Genomic DNA, 20,661 nt, shown 5'->3' with positions numbered 1-20,661 from the left:
CTACAATATAGTGATTAGGTTGGGAATTAAAATAACATAAAACAATCTGGGTCTCTGCCTTTTTCAGCATGTACTTTCACTGCCAACTGAATTTCCACAGAAAGCTGTAGACAATACCACATGCTCTAGAAAGCTTGATGTTATCAACCTTGTAAATCTTAGATTCATTGCTTCAAGAGATGGAGCACCTACTCTCTCAATAACAACTTGATTTAAACTTTAAGTAAGTCCTAAGCTCTCAAGTCTTACAAAACCTAGGGCATTTCTGTGTATGTGCTAAAGATGCTTTTAGGTGTTTCTGGTTCTTCAAAATGTAGCATCTGGGGAGTTGGAGCTTACAGGCAGCAGCTGGGAGGTTTTGTGTAGTAAATTGTAAGGGGTTTCTGTCCTTTACCAAATATGAATGTGCTGATAAATTAGTGTTTACTGGGGAGGGGGGGGTTACTTGGCTTCCCCTTCCTAAAGGAGAATGGGTTGCCTAAGAGGGGTTATGGGGTCTCCATGTGTGGAGATACTTAAAATCTAACTGGATGTTGCCCTTTATGTTAGGGATAGGCTGGAGAGTATGGAACTCTGTCTGGGGGCAGGTGAGCAGTTTACAGAGAGTTTGTGGGTCAGGGTTAAAGGGAAAACAGCTGTGGGAGACATTACTGTGGGAATCTGTTACAGGCCGCCTGATCAAGGAGAACCTGTGGATGAAACACTCTACAGACAGATAGGAAAAGCCTCACGCTCGCAGGCCCTTGTTCTCATGGGGGTCTTCAACCACCCTGACATCTGTTGGAACGATGGCACTGCATGGCACAAGCAATCCAGGAGGTTCCTTGATTGTGTGGAAGACAACTTCCTTCTGCAAGTAATAGAGGAGCCGACAAGGAGAGGTGCCATGCTTGACCTCATGCTCACCAACAGGGAAGGTCTTGTTGAGAATGTGGTACTCCAGGGCAGCCTTGGTTGCAGCGATCACGAGATGGTAGAATTTGAGATCCCCAGGAGAGTGAGAAGAGCGTGTAGCAAGCTCACTGCCCTGGACTTCAAGAGAGCAGACTTTGGACTCTTCAGGAACCTGCTTAGTAAGGTTCCATGGGATATAGCCCTGGAGGGCAGGGGGGCCCAAGACTGCTGGTTGATATTCAAGGATCACCTGCTACAAGCTCAGGAGTGCTGCATCCCAACTAGAAGGAAGTGCAGCAGGAGGGCCAGGAGACCTCCTTGGATGGATAAGGAGCTGCTGAGGAAAATTCAAAGGAAAAAAAAGGCTTATAAAAAGTGGAAGCAAGGACAGGGGGCCTGGGTAGAGTACAGGGATGTTGTCCGGGAAGCTAGGGACCAAGTTAGGAAGGCTAAGGCCCAGTTAGAATTAAACCTAGCCAGGGATGTTAAGGATAACAGGAAGGAATTCTACAGGTACGTAGCAAACAAAAAACGGACTAGGGACAAAATAGGCCCCCTGAGGAAGCTTTCAGGAGAACTGGCTACACAGGATTTGGAGAAGGCTGAGGTTTTGAATGACTTCTTTGCCCTGGTCTTCACTGGCAAAGGCTCTGACTGCACCACCCAGGTCTTAAAAGGTAGACGCAGGGACTGTGAGAATGAAGACCTTGGGCCCACTGTGGGAGAGGATCTGGTTCGAGACCATCTTAAAAATCTCAATGTGCACAAGTCCATGGGACCTGATGAAATCCATCCGCGGGTCCTGAAGGAGCTGGCGAATGAAGTTGCTAAGCCACTGGCCATTGTATTTGAAAAATCATGGCAGTCAGGTGAAGTTCCCGACGACTGGAAAAAGGGAAATATAACCCCCATTTTCAAGAAGGGGAAAATGGAAGACCTGGGGAATTACAGAGCAGTCAGTCTCACCTCTGTGCCTGGCAAAATCTTGGAGCACATTCTCCTGGAAGGCATGCTAAGGCACATGAGAAACAAGGCGCTTGGTGACAGCCAACATGGCTTCACTAAGGGGAAATCCTGCCTGACCAATTTGGTGGCCTTCTATGATGGGGCTACGGAACTGATGGACAAAGGTAAAGCAGTTGATGTCATCTACCTGGACTTGTGCAAAGCGTTTTGACACTGTCCCACACGACATCCTTGTCTCTAAATTGGAGAGATATCAATTTGATGGATGGACCACTTGGTGGATAAAGAACTGGCTGGATGGCCACACACAAAGAGTTGTGGTCAATGGCTCGATGTCTGGCTGGAGACCGGTAACGAGTGGTGTCCCTCAGGGATCAGTGTTGGGACCGGTCTTGTTTAACATCTTCGTCACTGACATGGACAGTGGGATTGAGTGCGCCCTCAGCAAGTTTGCCGATGACACCAAGCTGTGTGGTCCGGTTGATATGCTGGAGGGAAGGGATGCCATCCAGAGGGACCTTAACACGCTTGTAAGGTGGGCTGATGCCAACCTTATGAAGTTCAACCGTGCCAAGTGCAAGGTCCTACACCTGGGTCGGAGCAGTCCTAGGCACAGCTACAGACTGGGCAAAGAAGAGATTCAGAGCAGCCCTCTGGAGAAGGACTTGGGGGTGCTGGTCGATGAGAAAATGAACATGAGCCGGCAGTGTGCGCTCGCAGCCCAGAAAGACAACCGTATCCTGGGCTGCACCAAAAGGAGCGTGACCAGCAGGTCAAAGGAGGTGATCCTGCCCCTCTACTCTGCTCTTGTGAGACCTCACCTGGAGTATTGTGTGCAGTTCTGGTGTTCTCAACATAAAAAGGACATGGAACTGTTGGAACAAGTCCAGAGGAGGGCCATGAGAATGATCAGGGGTCTGGAGCACCTCCCGTATGGAGATAGGTTGAGGAAGTTGGGGCTGTTCAGCCTGGAGAAGAGAAGGCTGCGTGGGGACCTAATACCAGCCTTCCAGTATCTGAAGGAGGCTTATAGGGATGCTGGGGAGGGACTCTTCATCAGGGACTGTAGTGGGGTAATGTAGTAGGGTAGTAGTAATGTAGGGGTAATGGGTTAAAACCTAAACAGGGGAAGTTTAGTTTGGATATAAGGAGGAAATTCTTTACTGTTAGGGTGGTGAGGCACTGGAATGGGTTGCCCAGGGAGGTTGTGAGTGCTCCATCCCTGGCGTTGTTCAAGGCCAGGCTGGACAGAGCTTTGGGTGACATGGTTTAGTCTGAGGTGTCCCTGCCCATGGCAGGGGGGTTGGAACTAGATGATCTTGAGGTCCTTTCCAACCCTAACTATTCTATGATTCTATGATGTGATCCTGAGCAGCATGCTGTAGCTGACCCTGCCTGTGTAGGAGGATTTCATCTTGAGAGGTCCCTTCTGACCTCAGCCATTCCCTGATTTGTGACAAGTACAGGGAAGCAGATGTTCCCAATTCTAGCTTGTGAAGTTGTAGTTACAGACAGGCTTTTAAAAGGTTTTTCTATCAAAACTAAAATTTGCTCCTAATTCATAGAATTGTTTGGGATGTGCAGAACTGCTGCTTTCAGTCACGCCTTAATTTCAAGAATGGGGCTTCACCTTTTACTTCTCCTAGGTACAGCAGAACATTTTCCAGCTTATGCAGAGACATAGAAACTGAAGTTTTAGAGAGCTGCATTTTTAATTGACTCTCTAGTAGGAACCAGATGTGACCGCTGGGTATGTAAAGCTAGTCATTGATCAGGAGGAAATAAGGACCTGTTGTTATCAGGGTTGAACATGTGCCATGTTTTCTTTATAGAAGATAATCTGACAAAAGAATGGCCACTACATGCACAGATTTCCCTTGAGGATATGTCCTGGAATGAAGGTAGGAGTGCCTTAATACTTGTTCCCAGTGCCTTTCATTGTCACTGCAAAAGTATTTATTTTTTTCTACTCTTATACCATCATTTTGTCTTACAAGTTCTACTGGTTTGTATTTTCTCAGCTTTTTAGATATTCTGTTCTCTGTGATTACCTGAATTGGAACTTAAGTTTCTGTGGTACTTATCTTGCATTCCTCCTCTATTTTCCTGCCCCACTTGCCATACCACTTTTCACCTAGCTCTTTCCTTGTATAATGGAGTGTTTAGATTTCCAGATTCTTCCCAAATCTCTCTTGCATCTTTTGGCTCTTTCTATGATGGCAAAATTTCAGGTGTTTTCATACAGATTTTTTTCTAAATATTTTCATAACATCTGTGTGTTACTTGCCTCCTTTATGGTACTCCAGCTTTTATCATTTCATTGCTTTTTAAATGAATAGCTGAGGGGGTTTGTTTTTGGGGTTTTTTTGTGTTTGCTTGGGTTTGGGTTTTTTAGTGTTTTCTTTAAGCTGTGAGGGGAAAATCCTGTCAGATTTCTTTTCTTCTGTTTTACTTCTGTTTTCTGGGCTAGCAGTCTGGTTTGGAACCATCCTTTATCTGTTGTTATTTCTGACTAACAGCTCTTTTTTTTTTCTCTCTTTTAATACTTGTTTCACTGATGTGCACCTTTTTATTAATTGCTTTTGTAGAGAGACCACATTGACCATGGCTGGCTGGTGTAAGAACACAGTCACTGAAACAGTTTAAGAGTAGATTTAACTTTTGAGCAATAAATGGTAGCCCAGGTACCAATACCTACAATCCAACAATGAGAGGTCATTTGTTATATTAAGATCAGCTTTATGAAGAAAACCCAGAATAAATTCTTTATTCTTCTCAAGCACTAAAGGCTTTTCTGTTTTCTTTCTGGCAGATGAACAATGTTACACGCTCTCATGTCGATGTGGTGGGAATTACACTGTCTTCAAGAGTGAAACCAAGGATGTATCTTTGGTTTGTTGTGACACGTGTTCACTTGTAATCGAGATTCTTCAATGATTGTTTCCATCAAGCACATGAAGAGTTACAAACTTGTAAAAAGACTGGACAGACAGGGGACAGCATCTGCTAAAGGAATGTATGTTAAAGAAAAGGGGACAGGAATAAGTTCTATCAAGCTTAAGAACGGGAACGTGCACATTAGCTAACATAGCTCTGCAGATATGAGGCTTGTTTCTTGCTTCTGCAGCTAAAGAGCTAGTTAATAAAAACCTCCAGAACAGAATACTGAGTTCTGTACAATGGTAATATATATCTCATGATCTAAAGGACATTTCTTTCCCAGCAAACAATGGAGTAGCTTCTTTCAGTCTCAGTCTGTATCAACTCTACATTGAGTCCCACCTCTTAGGTTAAATCCTTTTAACAGCTCAGATGACAAAATTTAATTAGCAGCCATAGATGTGAGAATGCTTTGAACATAATGAAAAGTAAGGTGCATTAATGGGAACATTTTCTATTTCCATATTAAATATTTAACTTTAGTGTGGAAGTCATCAGAAGGACTTGAGCCTTGGAAAGAGGTGGCAGAGACTTGCAGGTCAGGCAGGTTGGGTCTCTTAGTAATATGTAGCAGGTCCAGTGGCTGTGCACATCTGACAGTGTGTCTGCATTAGCTTTTCAGCTTGGAGAAGGAGCACGTTTTGAACTCACTCGCTCCATCTTGAACGAATGCAGTCTTCATTCCTTAGGTAAAGACTGAAGAGGAAGCCAAGCTCTGACCCCTACAAGGCACACAGGCCTCTGGACCACTCTGGCTTTAGCCAATGTAACTAAATCCTATAAAACTCCTGTGAGCAGATCCAGAACCCCACCATTACTGTTTTCAGTCCTAATCCTAGCAGACCGCACTACTTGCTACTGTAGGCACAGCCTATGTGCAGCTCTAGGTGCATTGTGCCTTTTTCATCCCTTGTTAAGAGTCAGTGCTAACCTTGGCTTGCAGCAAAACCTGAATCTTTCTAATAAATTCAAGCACTTACTGTAAACAGCCAGAGGAAATGGTAAGAGGCAGGTTTTGTTGATGACAGCAGTGTATCATTCCCACTTTCAAGTTAGATGTAATCTCAGAAAGAGACCTCCTTATCAAGTCATACTTGTGTTTATTCTAAACAAAAATAGTTTCATTCATTTTAGTAGAAAACACTAGGAAAGCTGGCAGTAGTCACTTAAATATTTTAATCATCCAGAAATCTATGGCCATTGGGGCTTGCACGTAGAAATCCAAAGTCATTCAGAGGCCATATCTGTAAAAAAATATAGTTACAAGAGATTTTAATCACAACTCAAAAAAGTTCAGTTCAATGTTGTAATCATTTCATTAACTATAATTTTTTAGCTTTTTGGGTGACGGCATGTGAACTTCTCTCACCTGCATGTTTCCTTTACTAGAAGTGACAAATGCTGTGTATCAGGAGCAATCATCATTCTATGGTAGCCATAGACAGCACTATTCACAGCATACTTTACTAGGGCCTCACAAATTATAATATTATTTTCAGTCTTTGAATTCAAAAGACATTCTAGGAATGTATTTATTTCAAAGTTTCTATCTTGTAAACCTCTAACTTAAAAGACAGAGTATGTATTTTGATCCATCTAAAAGCAGTTGATGTCATCTACCTGGACTTGTGCAAAGCGTTTTGACACTGTCCCACACGACATCCTTCTCTCTAAATTGGAAAGACATCAATTTGATGGATGGACCACTCGGTGGATAAAGAACTGGCTGGATGGCTGCACACAAAGAGGTGTGGTCAATGGCTCAATGTCCAGCTGGAGACCGGTAACGAGTGGTGTCCCCCAGGGATCGGTGTTGGGACCGGTCTTGTTTAACATCTTCATCGCTGACATGGACAGTGGGATTGAGTGTGCCCTCAGCAAATTTGCCGATGACACCAAGCTGTATGGTCCGGTTGATATGCTGGAGGGAAGGGATGCCATCCAGAGGGACCTTGACGTGCTTGTGAGGTGGGCTGATGCCAACCTTATGAAGTTCAACCGTGCCAAGTGCAAGGTCCTACACCTGGGTCGGAGCAATCCCAGGCACAGCTACAGACTGGGCAAAGAAGAGATTCAGAGCGGCCCTGCAGAGAAGGACTTGGGGGTGCTGGTCGATGAGAAAATGAACATGAGCCGGCAGTGTGTGCTCGCAGCCCAGAAAGACAACCGTATCCTGGGCTGCATCAAAAGGAGCGTGACCAGCAGGTGGAAAGATGTGATCCTGCCCCTCTACTCTGCTCTTGTGAGACCTCACCTGGAGTATTGTGTGCAGTTCTGGAGTCCTCAACATAAAAAGGACATGGAACTGTTGGAACAAGTCCAGAGGAGGGCCACGAGGATGATCAAGGGACTGGAGCACCTTCCGTACGAAGACAGGCTGAGGAAGTTGGGGGTGTTCAGCCTGGAGAAGAGAAGGCTGCGTGGGGACCTCATAGCAGCCTTCCAGTACCTGAAGGGGGCCTATAGGGATGCTGGAGAGGGACTCTTCATCAGGGACTGTAGTGACAGGACAAGAAATAATGGGTTAAAACTTAAACAGGGGAAGTTTAGATTGGATATAAGGAGGAAATTCTTTCCTGTTAGGGTGGTGAGACACTGGAATCAGGTGCCCAGGGAGGTTGTGAGTGCTCCATCCCTGGCAGTGTTCAAGGCCAGGTTGGATGTAGCCTTGTGTGGGATGGTTTAGTGTGAGGTGTCCCTGCCCATGGCAGGGGGGTTGGAACTAGATGATCTTGAGGTCCTTTCCAACCCTAACTATTCTATGATTCTATCTAGGAGAAGAATACCCTCTGGATGGGCATTTGGACTGCAAACACCAGACCCTGGAATAAAATTCCACAGGCTTGTAGATAAGCTTATCCCATACAAAAAGGCATAAAGGGGTAAAGTGCCTGCCACCATCAGGGGCTCTCCAACTGGAGGGGGGCTACTCTGAGAAGGGGACTGCTATGTAAAAAAGGAGCACAAATCATGACCTAGTGTCAGAAATGCTCACCATGATGATGCTCACCAACAAGAGAAAAGCCTTCTCTCCAGAAATTACCTGTATAGCTGTTCATACACCTGAATGCTCCCAGGAGCACTGTGCTCTCAACATTCACTAATTACGTGTAGGCTGGTCTTGGATGCAAAATGAAAGTAATAGGGAATCAAGGACATTCTTTCATGCTTTGTCCTTTGTCTCCCTTGACCGTCTGTGTCTCTTCGCAACACTTGTTTCAAAGATGGCACAAGGGGATAGCAGGAAGAAGGGAAAGAGATGATGCTGAAGAATGAATGCCCTCAGTGACTCTAATCCCATAAAAAAATCACACAGCCACTGCTCAACATGAAGTGATCTAAACAGAGAAAGAACTCTTTAACTGAGTTCATGGAACAGCCACAGTACAGAAGGAGCCTCAGATTTAACTACAGCTTTGACAATTTATTTTCAAACTCATTCAGTGGTAGAGTTAGAACAGAAATGGTGTTTTATCTAGTCTGCATGCAGAAGAGAATGTAAGAAACAATACTAGTGGTTGGAAATGAGATGGAACAAGCCTCTTCTGTGAAACAAAGACATGCCGCTGTTGGTAGTAATTCTCAAGTCTTTTAAAGTTATGACAGAAGTTGACTGTGGCTTGTTTGTTCAAACTGGCTAGTCCAATCAGCAGTTATTTCCCCTTGCCTTCATTGGTTTGGCCTACATAGATTTGATCTGATGGATGGGACTAACTAGCTCTTTTGAAGATACACTACAGGTCCATTTTAGACATGGAGCCTAAGCCCAGGGAATACACCGGATCTCCTACCTAGGGTAGGATGAAGCTTGAGTTCTGTCCATGTGGAACTCCCTCAGTTTCTACTGAATTTGCAGCTACTTTGGTTTCAGCAGCCTTTTCATGGAATGAGCTTGCCTCTCAGAGTGGCACGGAGAAAAAGGGGCAAATATAATTAAATGTCATTAGTTCTGTATGGGTTAAATACTGGCACACCAACGCTGACTGCGAATCTTAGGTCTGAACTTCACTGGTAAGCCACACAGAGTATTACCATTTACGTTTTGCCAAGAATAGGTTGCCTAAAAAAGCTTGGTACAAGCTTACTCTCTTCTGTCGAAATCCATGACTTCCAAATAGATTTGGGGTTTTGCATACATTACTGAAAATGTAACTTAGCATTGAAAGCCACTATTACATCTTCTCCTCCAGAATGCACTTTAAGATGAAGTCGCATAAGCTTCCATTCTCGAGGCAGTAAAAGATTTTACATGAAGGAGAAACCAAACACCTAGCAGACTACATTAAAAACACACGTAGGTTTCTTAGCCAGTGGTCTCGTTAGCTGCCACCATGCAGACTGGCTGTATTCTGCTGCCTTTCAATCTAATGTTCAGCAGCAAGACATAAGAGCAAGATCACTGTATTCTAATATGAATTACCATCAACAAACCAAATTATAAACACTCATCTGAAGAACAAACTCATTTTTGCTTTTGTTAGGCACCGTATACTTAAATCTCATTAAAATGTTAATAATCACTACTTTGTGCACTGTCATAAAACAACTGCTATAAAATTTGCTTAATTATTTTAAGTATCAAGTGATTGTGTACTGTCTTTTTAAACAGACACTATTCTAGAGTCCTAAAGTACTTCTTCAGTATGGAATATCTGTGTGTAAGTTCCACTCATTTTACAGAGTTTGCTGAGTGCTAAAATTCAGGGTTCAGTCTTGTCAGTCAGTTCATTCAAGTCTCAAAATTACAGCTGTCCACAGCCATAGGTTCTTAAATATTTTGCTAACAGTCCCCTTAAAGTAGTAACCAGCTGTTTTGTCTATCCTAGTATATAGTCAGAAACTTTTTTTCAGTTGGATTATTAATGCCACGTGTCATTAAGAGGGCCATCGGCATATTAGCATCCTTTGTATTTTAGCAGTTAGCAATCCAAGCTAAAACTTGGGTCACACAAATAGCCATATTAGAATCGGTGTTCTTCCTCTGATGTACATGGTAAGGCAAACAATACAGAGTAGGAACAGAGAGTACTCAATAAACACTAGGGAAGAACTTAAGGCAACTGCTATCCAGAAAGAACAGAGATCAGACAGAACTTGGTGGTGGGGCTGAGCAGGACACGTTATTTGAGGTTTAGTAAACAATTAGGTTATTATTTTGAAAACTTTCAAGCTTTATTCATTAAAACTGTAAATTAAGTCTATGAATCTTTATTAAATTGCATGTAATACAGCTGTGCTGAATTATGTTTTTGTGGCTGTGTTGCAATATATGGAGCAGAGTTTTCAAACCCTTTTTCTTATTGTTCTAAATGGCACCATTTTAAAGCTAGCTTTCTAAAAGCTGGTGCATAAGTCTGTAATACAAACTCCCTTGTTCATTAGAATAAACTTTTTATGGAGAAGAAATTGTTAGTTTCTTCTGTTTGGTAAATGAGAAAAATTAATAGGGCAGATAATATGAAAAAATAATTTAGTGTGAAGTAAAGCTGTAGAACTGTTGAAACGGAGGAGAAACTGTGGAGGTTTATACAATCCAGTATTAATTCAAAGCTTTTTTTTTCTAAATACAAATATGGTGGACAATTAGGGTGGCAGAGATTTGACTTTACTGTTAAGGGTCTTTCACAGATTTAGTTTAAGTAAGCAGCAAGGCTAGTCTACCTGTCTAAAGTCTGCATGAAGGATAACCTTACCCTCCATTTTGTATTTTGAAGTATGCTTTCCAAATTATAGCACTGAAATATGGAGCTGCCCTTTCCTACCATTTTGCAAAGGCAAGGATTGAATTAAGGTTGAAGTGTACATCTGTGCAGTAGGGTATGTGGGGGGAGGAGATTATGAGTGTGTTTTTATCAGGTTTGGATGTGCTTGCAAAACAACTCATTCTAGAGGCAGTGACAGCTCAAAGAGTGCTGTTCAGAAAAACCCCCACTGCCACTGAATTCTCCTTTACAGCAAGTGGCCACTGTGCTCATGCTTTCCTTCACATTTGCTTTGGCCAGCCAGTTAGGGAGGTAAGTTTTAAATACCTAACAGGAACTACGAATGCGACTATTTTTAGATACCATAAATATATATACCTTAAAACAAATGCGTCCTCTTATCAGTCCGTAAGGAACAGGTCCATAGCACCTGGAATCTGTAGAATTCCTGAGATTATCACCTTCTAACCAAACATGTCCTTTAGGCACCTATGATTAAGCAAGATTGCAATGTAAAAAGATAGATAATAGAATAGAATGGTGTTGACCACAGTTTGCCTTACATTGTATTTTCTGATTTCTGTGTTCTGTATTTCATGACTGTATAAGGAATTAGTTTTTTTACTGAATCTAGTAAGACACAGTGCCAGATCTGGAGGGTGGAGTGCTCCAAAGTATCTGTTCTATCATGTGCTCAAAACCCAATGGTTTGCAACAAAAAATCCAAAATGAAGATGTAAGAGGTTAGAGCAATGTGACAGGGTCATTAATTTAATAGACTTCAAAAGAGGTCATTAGGATGTTGACTGAAAATGTGCCCTCCTGTCGCAGTAACAGCATGAACAGGGCAGCCACACACTCATCAACATCCTGGGGCCAGCACCAAGGCTAGACCTGTTAGTAGAGTCATGATGAACTAACTGGTAATTGATTCTGACATCAATTACGAATAATCTCATCATTTTATCGGAGTAGGCTTGTCAAAGTTCTAATTAAGATCACAGTTCATTCTATGTGCAGGCAGAATCCACAACACATTATATTGCAGTAATGATGATCACAAAACAGCAAATCCCTTTTCATAATTTGAAAATTAATGATGGTGACCATATACTATATGACAAAGACCTTTCATTGCCTATATATATGTTATACATTAACTATGTAACATACCATAGATTGATGGCAGTCACTGATGGACTCAGTGACAAATGGAGAAACATGAGAGTATAAAGCTTTCATATATGAAAAAGTTATTAAAGTCTTAAAATAAGATTTCCTCCTGGAAATTTTTTTTCAATATCTTTTTCAATATGTTTTTCTTTTTAGCATGTTTTCTTAAACACAGATCTTACAAGTGACCAAGTAAAATAGTAATTATTTTTCTAATCTGTTTTTGTTTCTAAAATTCTAAATTGGGATGAAAATTTAAAAGTAGCAACATTTTCCCAAGGTAGGTAATATTTAAAATGAACTTCAGGTTAACATACATTTTTCCAAAACCATGTACTTGAAACATTACTATGCCCATTATTCAGAGAAAAAAAATGTGGAAACAAAAAAGCAAATGAAACTCAAAGTTTGAGCAATATAAACATTAATGGTTCAGAAATAAGCCACATGGACTCATAAATACAATAGTCTACATAGACAGAATTCAAGGATAATAGACTAAACAAAATAAAATACCACTCCAGTAGTGAAGTCTGGCTGTAAACCATTAAGAATAAAACCAGGCCCCCCAGAAAACCATTTGTGGAGAATGCAGTTGCAGTGTAATTGTTTGTACTTGCAGGTATTTGGCCAGGTAACACTTACGGGAACCTTGTCTTTAAATGAGCCTTTTAGGCTTTTGCTTAGTGATGTTTCCATCCATCTGTTACCAGGCTAGGATGTGAGGACACCACGTCACCCCAGAGTCCCCTTGTTGAGCTGTAGCAAGCGTACAAGCTGCAGATTAAGACCCAATAGTTTGGCAGTTCCGAAGAGAGGTACTCATGGTAGAAAGCACATGCAAGCCTGCCCATCTTCTCCCAGCCACCCCCTGGATTTCTCTGGTATCCAGTATGTCAGGGCACACATCCCTGCCTCGACATTTTAGAATCTCTATGTATAGACCAGCACTATGCCCAAACCCCTTTTGAAACCTATTGATACTGTCTCTTTCCACAGGCTCCTGTATAAAGGTGGGGTGCCTTGTTTGTTTTAAACTGATCTGTTTGTTCTGTCAAGGTTCTCTACTTCTTGTTTTCCCAGTCCTTCAGTACAGGAATTCCACATTTGGCCACTTTTCTTGTTTTGTAAGCTTATCAGATTGCTAATGTGTGCGCAGAAGAGCTTCCTCTGGGAAGGCCAGCTGATTTCAGGGAGATGACTTTTGGGCCGCCTCCTACTCAAGCAGCTTTGCAAACAAAATAACCAGCCAGAAGTCAATTTAAAATAAATAATTTTAAAAATAGTTCTATTCGGAGTCAAGTGACCTATTTAGAATATTCATCTCATCACACGTGAACATAGGGTTTTGATAGGTCTCTGTTAGAGAATGCGCTGCCAATTCTATATTCTTCAGTGTGTGGTATACAGTTGATTTCAAGTGTCCAGCAGTTACTGTTAGGTTTGTTGGATATTCATCTTATTTGCATTGTACCCAGTGCAATAGGTGTGTATTACAACATAAAGCAGCATTCTGACCTTTCTGGTACAAACTCTCCTGTCCAGCATCTACCAAAATTACAGATCATGCATCAAACTACTGTTATTTTGAAAGACTATCTCAGCAAATATACCAAAAGGAGAAGCATAAATTACTATGAAGACTTTTTTTCAGTAAAATTAAAAAGCAAACACACATTAACATTTCATGTTTCTGAAAAAGCCTTGTTTCTTGCCATGTGCTGCTGTTTCACACAGAGGACACAACCAGCTCCCCTTCTACTTTACTGGTTCCCACGCTTTCTCACCCTCCCCAGTTCATGGGCAGAAGGTGAAGCTCATCTCTTATTACATGAAATAAGGACCCACTCTTAACATAAGTATATCCAGACACTTCTAGACCTCCCCATCATTGTTCCATGCTCCTTAAGTGTAAAAGAATAAAATCAATTGCTTTTGCCTGCTGTGGCTTCCAGTATGACTAACAATTACTTGTCTAGACAAGACATTCATAGTTTGCATTCCAAATACAACATTTGCAATAAAGTATAAATCTATATCCTGAAATTCACCACTTACAGTAACTTTTGTAATACTCCATGGAAGGTATGACAGGACCCTCTACCTCTATATTTGTCCTGAAGAGTACTGTCACAATGTAGAATTCATCTAGAGATAACACAGTATAATACCTTTGTATGGTGCCTGTCCATGATCTAAGTACTTCACTACAACCTAAAATTAAGACAAGCAATAAAAGTAACATGAATTAGATGAAAATGTAAACCAAATACCAGTGACAAGCCATAATCATTGATTAAAAAAATAAAAAAAGTTGTTTACACCACTTTGAAATAAAGGCTAAAGCCAGAATCCTTCAAGGGTTTATGCACCAAACTATGTCTAGACCACATCACTGATTTCAGTGGGATTACTCACACTGAACCAAATTAACTTTGAGTATCAACCTTTGCAAAGTCAAGACCCAGTCTGAAACGCCTTAAAGCTGTACAAACACAGAAGCCAGGAATAAGATCAATTTTTAACCAAAGGAAAAAAAAATGTGGAAAATTTGTATTTATGGTAAGAGTATATTAATTACATACTGACAGGATGCTGTTGCCAGAAAAACCCCAGGCAATGGGAAAGCCACCTCCTTGACTATTCACTACATTGCATTTTGGTACCTACAGGCCACAAACCTCTAGGACCAAGTTAATAGTATCTAAAAAGTACAACTGAAATCACAGTTACCATTACTACACTCCAAAAGATTGTGATGACAAAAAACATTGACAAATGCCAAAAGCATTTACCTAGGGCTGGGCAGCATTTCTGCTCCCCCTCACACGCAGGCCAGAACTAAGATGTGAAAGCCTCACAAGTCCAACAACTGAACTGTCAACATAACTAGTGGCTCACCTGCAAAACCAGCAGTGCCAAAGCAGCATGGGTGCACATGAAAACATTCTGCCTCTGACTGCCTGCAGACTGCTCTCTTTGCCTTTGCAACCCCTGTGCCTCTGGTTTTGTGCATATTATCTGAGGATTTACTTCCAAGGAACAGCAGTTCTCAGGCAGAACCGGTTATCTGAGGTGCAACTTATATGGATGAGAATACAGGACACTGCTCAGACACACAACTTATCCCTGTTCTCCCTTCCAAGGCTCTGAGGTCTCTAGTACAGGAGCAGACAGACCAGAAGAGCAAGCTTATCATTTAGAACAACTTGACTCATAGCAGTAGTTTTTTCTCTTTCAGCTCAGATAGATAAAAAAAGCATCTCACTGACACACTGGCTAAATTTGCGAGGCTGTTTCATTTACTCAATGGCAGTTAACATAGCAAAACTGAAGTACAGGTCAGGTGTTTGATACATATTTACTAGCATAAAACATTAATTTACATAAATGGCCAGGGAGAAGTCAACAAAGAATCATATACTTTTGGTCTTTTTACATGCCACCAAACTTTGAGTAATCTCACTAACTTCAAAACCAAGAGATGAGATGCTTGTACTGCATTAATTGGCATACTAGAAAACTAATATACTGCAAATAAGATTATTAGATTATGTGTCTGAAAAAATACCTCCAACTAAATGAAAACAGGCTTCTATGATTTAGGTTGAGTTTTGGCTTTTTGTTTTGCTTGGATTTGGTTTGGGATTATTTTTGGTTTGTGATTTTGGGGGACACGGGTACTAAAGATGAAGAAACAGGGATTTTTAATAAATATGTGGAAAACTATAAACATGAATCTCTGTCCATTCAGAATTCCAAGCAGCCTGTGTTTGTCAGAGAACATCAGCTTGTACAATCAGCTGGGAATAGATGAAGTTTGAACTTTCATAAGGTCATAGGTATTCACATCACCTCCAGCAATATCAAAGTTTCAAACTTAAGAAGAACTTTAAATCATTCCCATCTTTTCAGTTCAGAGGCTTCCTTCTTGAGCTACGATAAGAACTAATCTCAGTGCTGGACAAAAGAATAAAGTCTGCAAGTTCTCATCTATCCCTACTAAGGTCTTTTTAAGTGCCTCCTACTTTGGTACAAGCAACAAATGTAATTGCTTCATGGCCTGCGGGTGTTCAGTTAACAAAAGAAGCTTTTGTGAATAAACCACAGGTGTTACCGTTCTTGATTAAAGTGAAATATGATGAATCTACAATATCAAATGACAAATTTACTAAATACAGAGTAAATTGCCTTATTTAAGTAAATTGCATCTAGTTAGGATAAAATATACACCATAGAAATGCAGGAGTTTGTTTTATATATATCACTCTATGCTTAAAGTCTCAAACTGTTCCTTAATCCTTTATTTATTAATTCAGAACCAAGAGTGAATAATGCTTAACAGATACTCCTTTTTAATGATCCAGTTGCTCAAGCCACCATTTCTATAGGCTTATCACTAATGTTGTTCATATTAAGGTTATCACATATGTAAAACCCAACAACATTAATTATCTCAATACCTTCAAAATCAGCATAAATATTTACCTTTTTCTTTGTGCTGGAAAAAAGCTATGAAATGGTAGCAGCCACACTGGAACTTTAACAGTATAGCAGATCTTTAATCAACATCTGTTACGTATCACTAAGAGGATGAATTATCTAGAATTTAATACTTTTTGAAAGAATATAACAGAATCAATTTACCTTAAATTCACAGGTACTTCTAAACAGTTTAGCATCTTCTTTTTCTTTATTAAGCAGTTAACACTGCCTATGAGTAAGATACAATGTACTTGGCCCAGCTTGTTTGAATACATGTATTAAAAATAATACATTATGACCTTGGTCCAGATTATTATGAGAAAAGATGACAACAAAACATTAACAGGCTTAAATTTACTGTGATTAAATATTTTTTAATCCATTCTCTATTTTAAGTCATTGGTTGTTTTAATAGAAAAGTTATAGAAAGGTAAGATTTGAAGACTGGTCTATCTTCAAGTTTTGAAATGAATTACTATTAAAATCATGGAACCTTCAGTGGTAGCAATGTTAACTCATACTACAAGGAAACAAAAGTATATTATCTTAGATATGAATTTGTAAGACAGTTTTCTCTATCATGCACACCTATCAGTGGAGTCCTGTTCTACAGTAACAATTTGGGGAAGCTGTGACAGCAATCTCTCAAAGCATAATTGGTTATTTGAATATAGTTTGGAACTTACTTGGAATGTAAAAGGTGTGATCAGTGCAGTCACTGCTTTATGGGAAAGCTCCCCGAATTCTCACATCAGAAATATCTGTGCCAGTCAAATGACAAAAAGATATCCTTTCTCTCAGTATCACTTTCTGGCTGCTGGAAAAGTTTCCAGCTGTGTGAAGTAACAATTCAAACACCTGCATACGTTGTCTACTTGACTTCTATAAATACTCTAATTTAATATTCAGATCTCGAGCGTATTGTTAAATATGCTGATGTAAATCAACCTGAAAAGCTGCATATCCAAGTTTTAAAATCTCTAGCTGCAACCCTAAATTAAAATTGCTACCCATCATTTCTTTTCTAAAATTATTATCAGCTAAAATTAAAACTAATTTAAAATTAATAGTTACTAAACACTACAACCAAATATTAATGTCATGGAGAATAATGCACAGAATATGCACACTTTGTTTTCAAAAGAGAACCATTGTTTTAATGCAGAGAAAGAGGTTGTACAAAGTCACTTTGCTTTAAATAGTGAAAAATTACTTAAGCTTTTTAATCCACAACAGTTTTGAATTTCTCATATTTTATAGATGCTCACAGGCCAAAACTTTCAAAAACAAATCTCCAAGCTACACTTACAATCTCCTGAAAAAAAATCACAATGTTTCTGTGATTCATCAGTACAGATTATTATCACCTTTCTTGATTCATAGATCGGTATTTTTTAAGAAAATATTGATGATAAATCCAGCAAAGATTATGTAACAGTCTGCATAGGCTTCTCTTACAGCAACCATTAAGAAGGACTTCATTCTTCTTTTCTCCAGAAAACATGCACGTAACAGGGCATCCAAAACACAAAACGTGCAGGTTCAAACCCAAACTAGAACTTGCTGGTTAGAACACAAAACCTGTTACCATCCTTGGTAGGATCTGGACAAAGACCAGTCCACTTGAGAAGAAGAAACCCTGGAAATACTGGGGAGTAGATTGATAAACTTTGTGTTTCGCTACCCTGGAATAACTTAGTTTTGACATGTCAGATTTTTTATTTAAATTAAGTCTCAGAAAATGCAAGAATGGTTTTAGTCATGACTCTGTACTGAGATGTAGAAGGATCTGCAAACTAAACAAATACACCAACTCAGTTCTCCTTTCCCAAGAGACACTTGGCATACCTGCTGGTTAAAATTATGGCATAACTTTCTTTCAAACCTCTAGAACACTTGAACTAAGGAGAAGAAGAAAGATTAAGACACTTCCTTTCTCCTGACTAGCAACTATTAAAACTTAGATGACTGAAATACTAAACCATGCACTATTAAGATACAAAAGAAAAAGAACTAGTGTTCTGAGAATGTAATTTTTAATTGCTATTTAGGATATTGTAAAGAGACTGTCCAATGATACTGAGCACTCTGAAGTATCAAACCATTTTTCCACATCCAAAATCTGTAATACTGTCTAGTAATGAAGATACTGTGTTGTCTACATTAACATTATGTTATTCTTGGTACCTAGTATTCTTACTGCATTTGACAAGGACTGTTCAAGAGTTAATAGCACTGCGTAAGACCCTTTTCTTTGGTTTGCAAACACAGTTAAGATGCATTATCTTTGGAACTGTGTTAGCTCTAGAGTTAACCACAGGATGAAGAGATGCCATCTCCGCAATGAACCTCCTTTTAGCACAAGGTAAACATACTTCCCCCACATCAGCCAGTCGCACAGCATTAGTTCTGCAGTGTGATTGATTGCCAGCCGAGTGTTGCTGAGATATGGATTTGTATCTCAGCTTTTTATCACCATGACTAGCAAAAGGCAGTTCCTTATTTACAGACTCTAGGTGTATTAAGTGACATTATTAGGTCCTACTTTTGTTTAAGTGATACAAAGGCTTAGCATATTGGTGGTTTATGACATACAAGCTGTTTTAACCTGATGATTTACCCTTCACTTTTTCAATCTGTAAATAGGAGCTGCAGCACAAGAACATATGGTACTAAAGGAATTAAAGCTAAGGTAAATGGCATTAAAACAAATTCAAATAGAACAATAGGATACTCAATCTGAATTATAAATCTGGATCTGTATTATTAAGACTTTTAAGAACAGGAAATAAAAACCTAAATGTGAAAATTGACCTTTCTGTTGTTATTTTTAAAGACCATTTCAGGGGTTTACTGTGATTGAGTAATTTTCTTATTAACCCTCATTACTTACATCTTACAGTTAAACGAATACATCAGTAAAGATGTTCTTAATAATTATAACTATGTCTGAATACCACATTACTAAAAATTACTCTTTTAACTTTGAGGTTCATACTACATTGCTTCTGATACAGTAAAAATATGTTACGCATTCTTAAATGTTTATTAAACATATTTGCTTATATCTATAAGCACCATAATTGAGCATAAACCCAAAAAGGAGCCCAGGAAAACTGCCAGCCCAATGTTCATATTCCATACCAAGTATCAGTTGAAAGAAAAATTAAGTTTCATAAATTTGTAACAGCTTACTCAAAGAAGGAATTTCATTAGTTTTCATGTAAATAGGAACATTTCTCTCATGATCGTTCTGCAGATAAGCCCCAGCCTCTAGCACAATAAGGGGTCCAAAGTAAACACATTCCCTCTGTACTTAAATTTAAATTTAAGCACATGCTTAATTTATACCAATCAATTTGATATGTGGGATTAGTTCCATCAGTTTGTAATTGATGAACTTCATCAAAGACAGTTTTTTGGTACAGCCTTACACTTAGTGAAATCAGACAAAAATAATTTTTCTTACTGCAGCTAAGTATAGTGGCAAAAGTATTCTTATGCCACTATAAAGACTTTCATATAACTGCCAATGCTATACTGCATTGCTGCTTAAGTGAAACATCTCTTGAGAAAGCTTGTTCAGTTTCTGTATGCTTTTATTTTTCACTTTTATTACAGCTTGGAAGGTTGGTTCATTGTGAGTTTTGTCTGGTTGGTTGGTTTTTAATCTACTTGGCTGTTTGCAGCAACAATGTATCTTATCTGTGTAAATTTCACAAAAAACAAATTGTAGAGTTCTTCATTCTCCTATCTATATATAAGCCATCATGAGTAGCACAGTCATGAATGAAACAGGATTGGAAACAAGATCTGATTTTAGCATTCTCTTAGGCTTCAGAAGAAGAATCCCATATGATAGTGCTTCTGAACAAAAAAATACCCTAACTTAAAATCTGTAAAATATGCCTACACTGACGTGTCAATGTAGCCTAAGCACAATTCCTACTAACATGACTGGGGTGAGAAGAGAAGCAGCTGCTTAGACGTGGTTTCACTCTCAACTGCATTTAGGTAGGAACGAAGCAGAAATTTGAACTACCTAATTGGTAATATTTCTGACAGCTGATGTTTTGTATTTACTGTACTGTACTAAGTTTGTAAACATGAGAGTAACTCCCTCATGTCTCAAACTCCCTCAAACTAAGTTAGCAAACATAAGAGTATCACTCCCCTAAACAGGAGACAAGTCAGTCAAGGAAATCAGAGCAGTTCACTGTAGTAACAACCCATCCTCTGACCTTCCACACTCTGAAGTTGCTGACTCCAGAGGCAAGTATGACTCAGAGATTTCTCAATTGTGAGATCCTACCCCAGGCCTTTCCTCAGTTTCAACAATCTTTCTTTCAAAAACCCAACTCATTAATTTTCATCAAGAAAGTAACAACAAAAGAAACAGCCGGTTCTCTATGCATCAGCTGCTGCTATTTGCTTTAGATAATCTTGTGTTTGAATTAACAGAAAAAGTGCATAGTGCAGTGACTGACTAAAACAAGGAATC

The 20,661-nt window shown here is 39.6% G+C and overlaps 2 protein-coding genes across 6 annotated transcripts in view; one reads left to right on the top strand and one right to left on the bottom strand.

Annotated features, from left to right (window-relative positions):
- Positions 1-18,969, top strand: part of DNAJC24 (DnaJ heat shock protein family (Hsp40) member C24) — a 50,525-nt gene extending 31,556 nt beyond the window's left edge. For all 3 annotated transcript variants that reach the window (XM_065683278.1, XM_065683279.1, XM_065683277.1), the window contains 2 exons: positions 3,693-3,761; positions 4,673-18,969. In XM_065683278.1, the coding sequence (XP_065539350.1) occupies positions 3,693-3,761; positions 4,673-4,797 (194 nt within the window). In that variant the 3' untranslated portion in view covers positions 4,798-18,969. The remainder of the gene's footprint in view (positions 1-3,692; positions 3,762-4,672) is intronic.
- The window catches only part of IMMP1L (inner mitochondrial membrane peptidase subunit 1), a 37,096-nt gene continuing 22,315 nt past the window's right edge, over positions 5,881-20,661 (bottom strand). For all 3 annotated transcript variants that reach the window (XM_065683273.1, XM_065683276.1, XM_065683274.1), the window contains 2 exons: positions 10,881-10,991; positions 5,881-6,044 (listed from right to left, as the gene is read on the bottom strand). In XM_065683273.1, the coding sequence (XP_065539345.1) occupies positions 5,976-6,044; positions 10,881-10,991 (180 nt within the window). In that variant the 3' untranslated portion in view covers positions 5,881-5,975. The remainder of the gene's footprint in view (positions 6,045-10,880; positions 10,992-20,661) is intronic.

Source organism: Lathamus discolor, chromosome 6 (assembly GCF_037157495.1).
Source record: "Lathamus discolor isolate bLatDis1 chromosome 6, bLatDis1.hap1, whole genome shotgun sequence".
Lineage (NCBI taxonomy): Eukaryota > Metazoa > Chordata > Aves > Psittaciformes > Psittacidae > Lathamus > Lathamus discolor.
The sequence above is the reverse complement of the archived record's forward strand: the minus strand, read 5'-3'. Positions and strand labels throughout refer to the sequence as shown.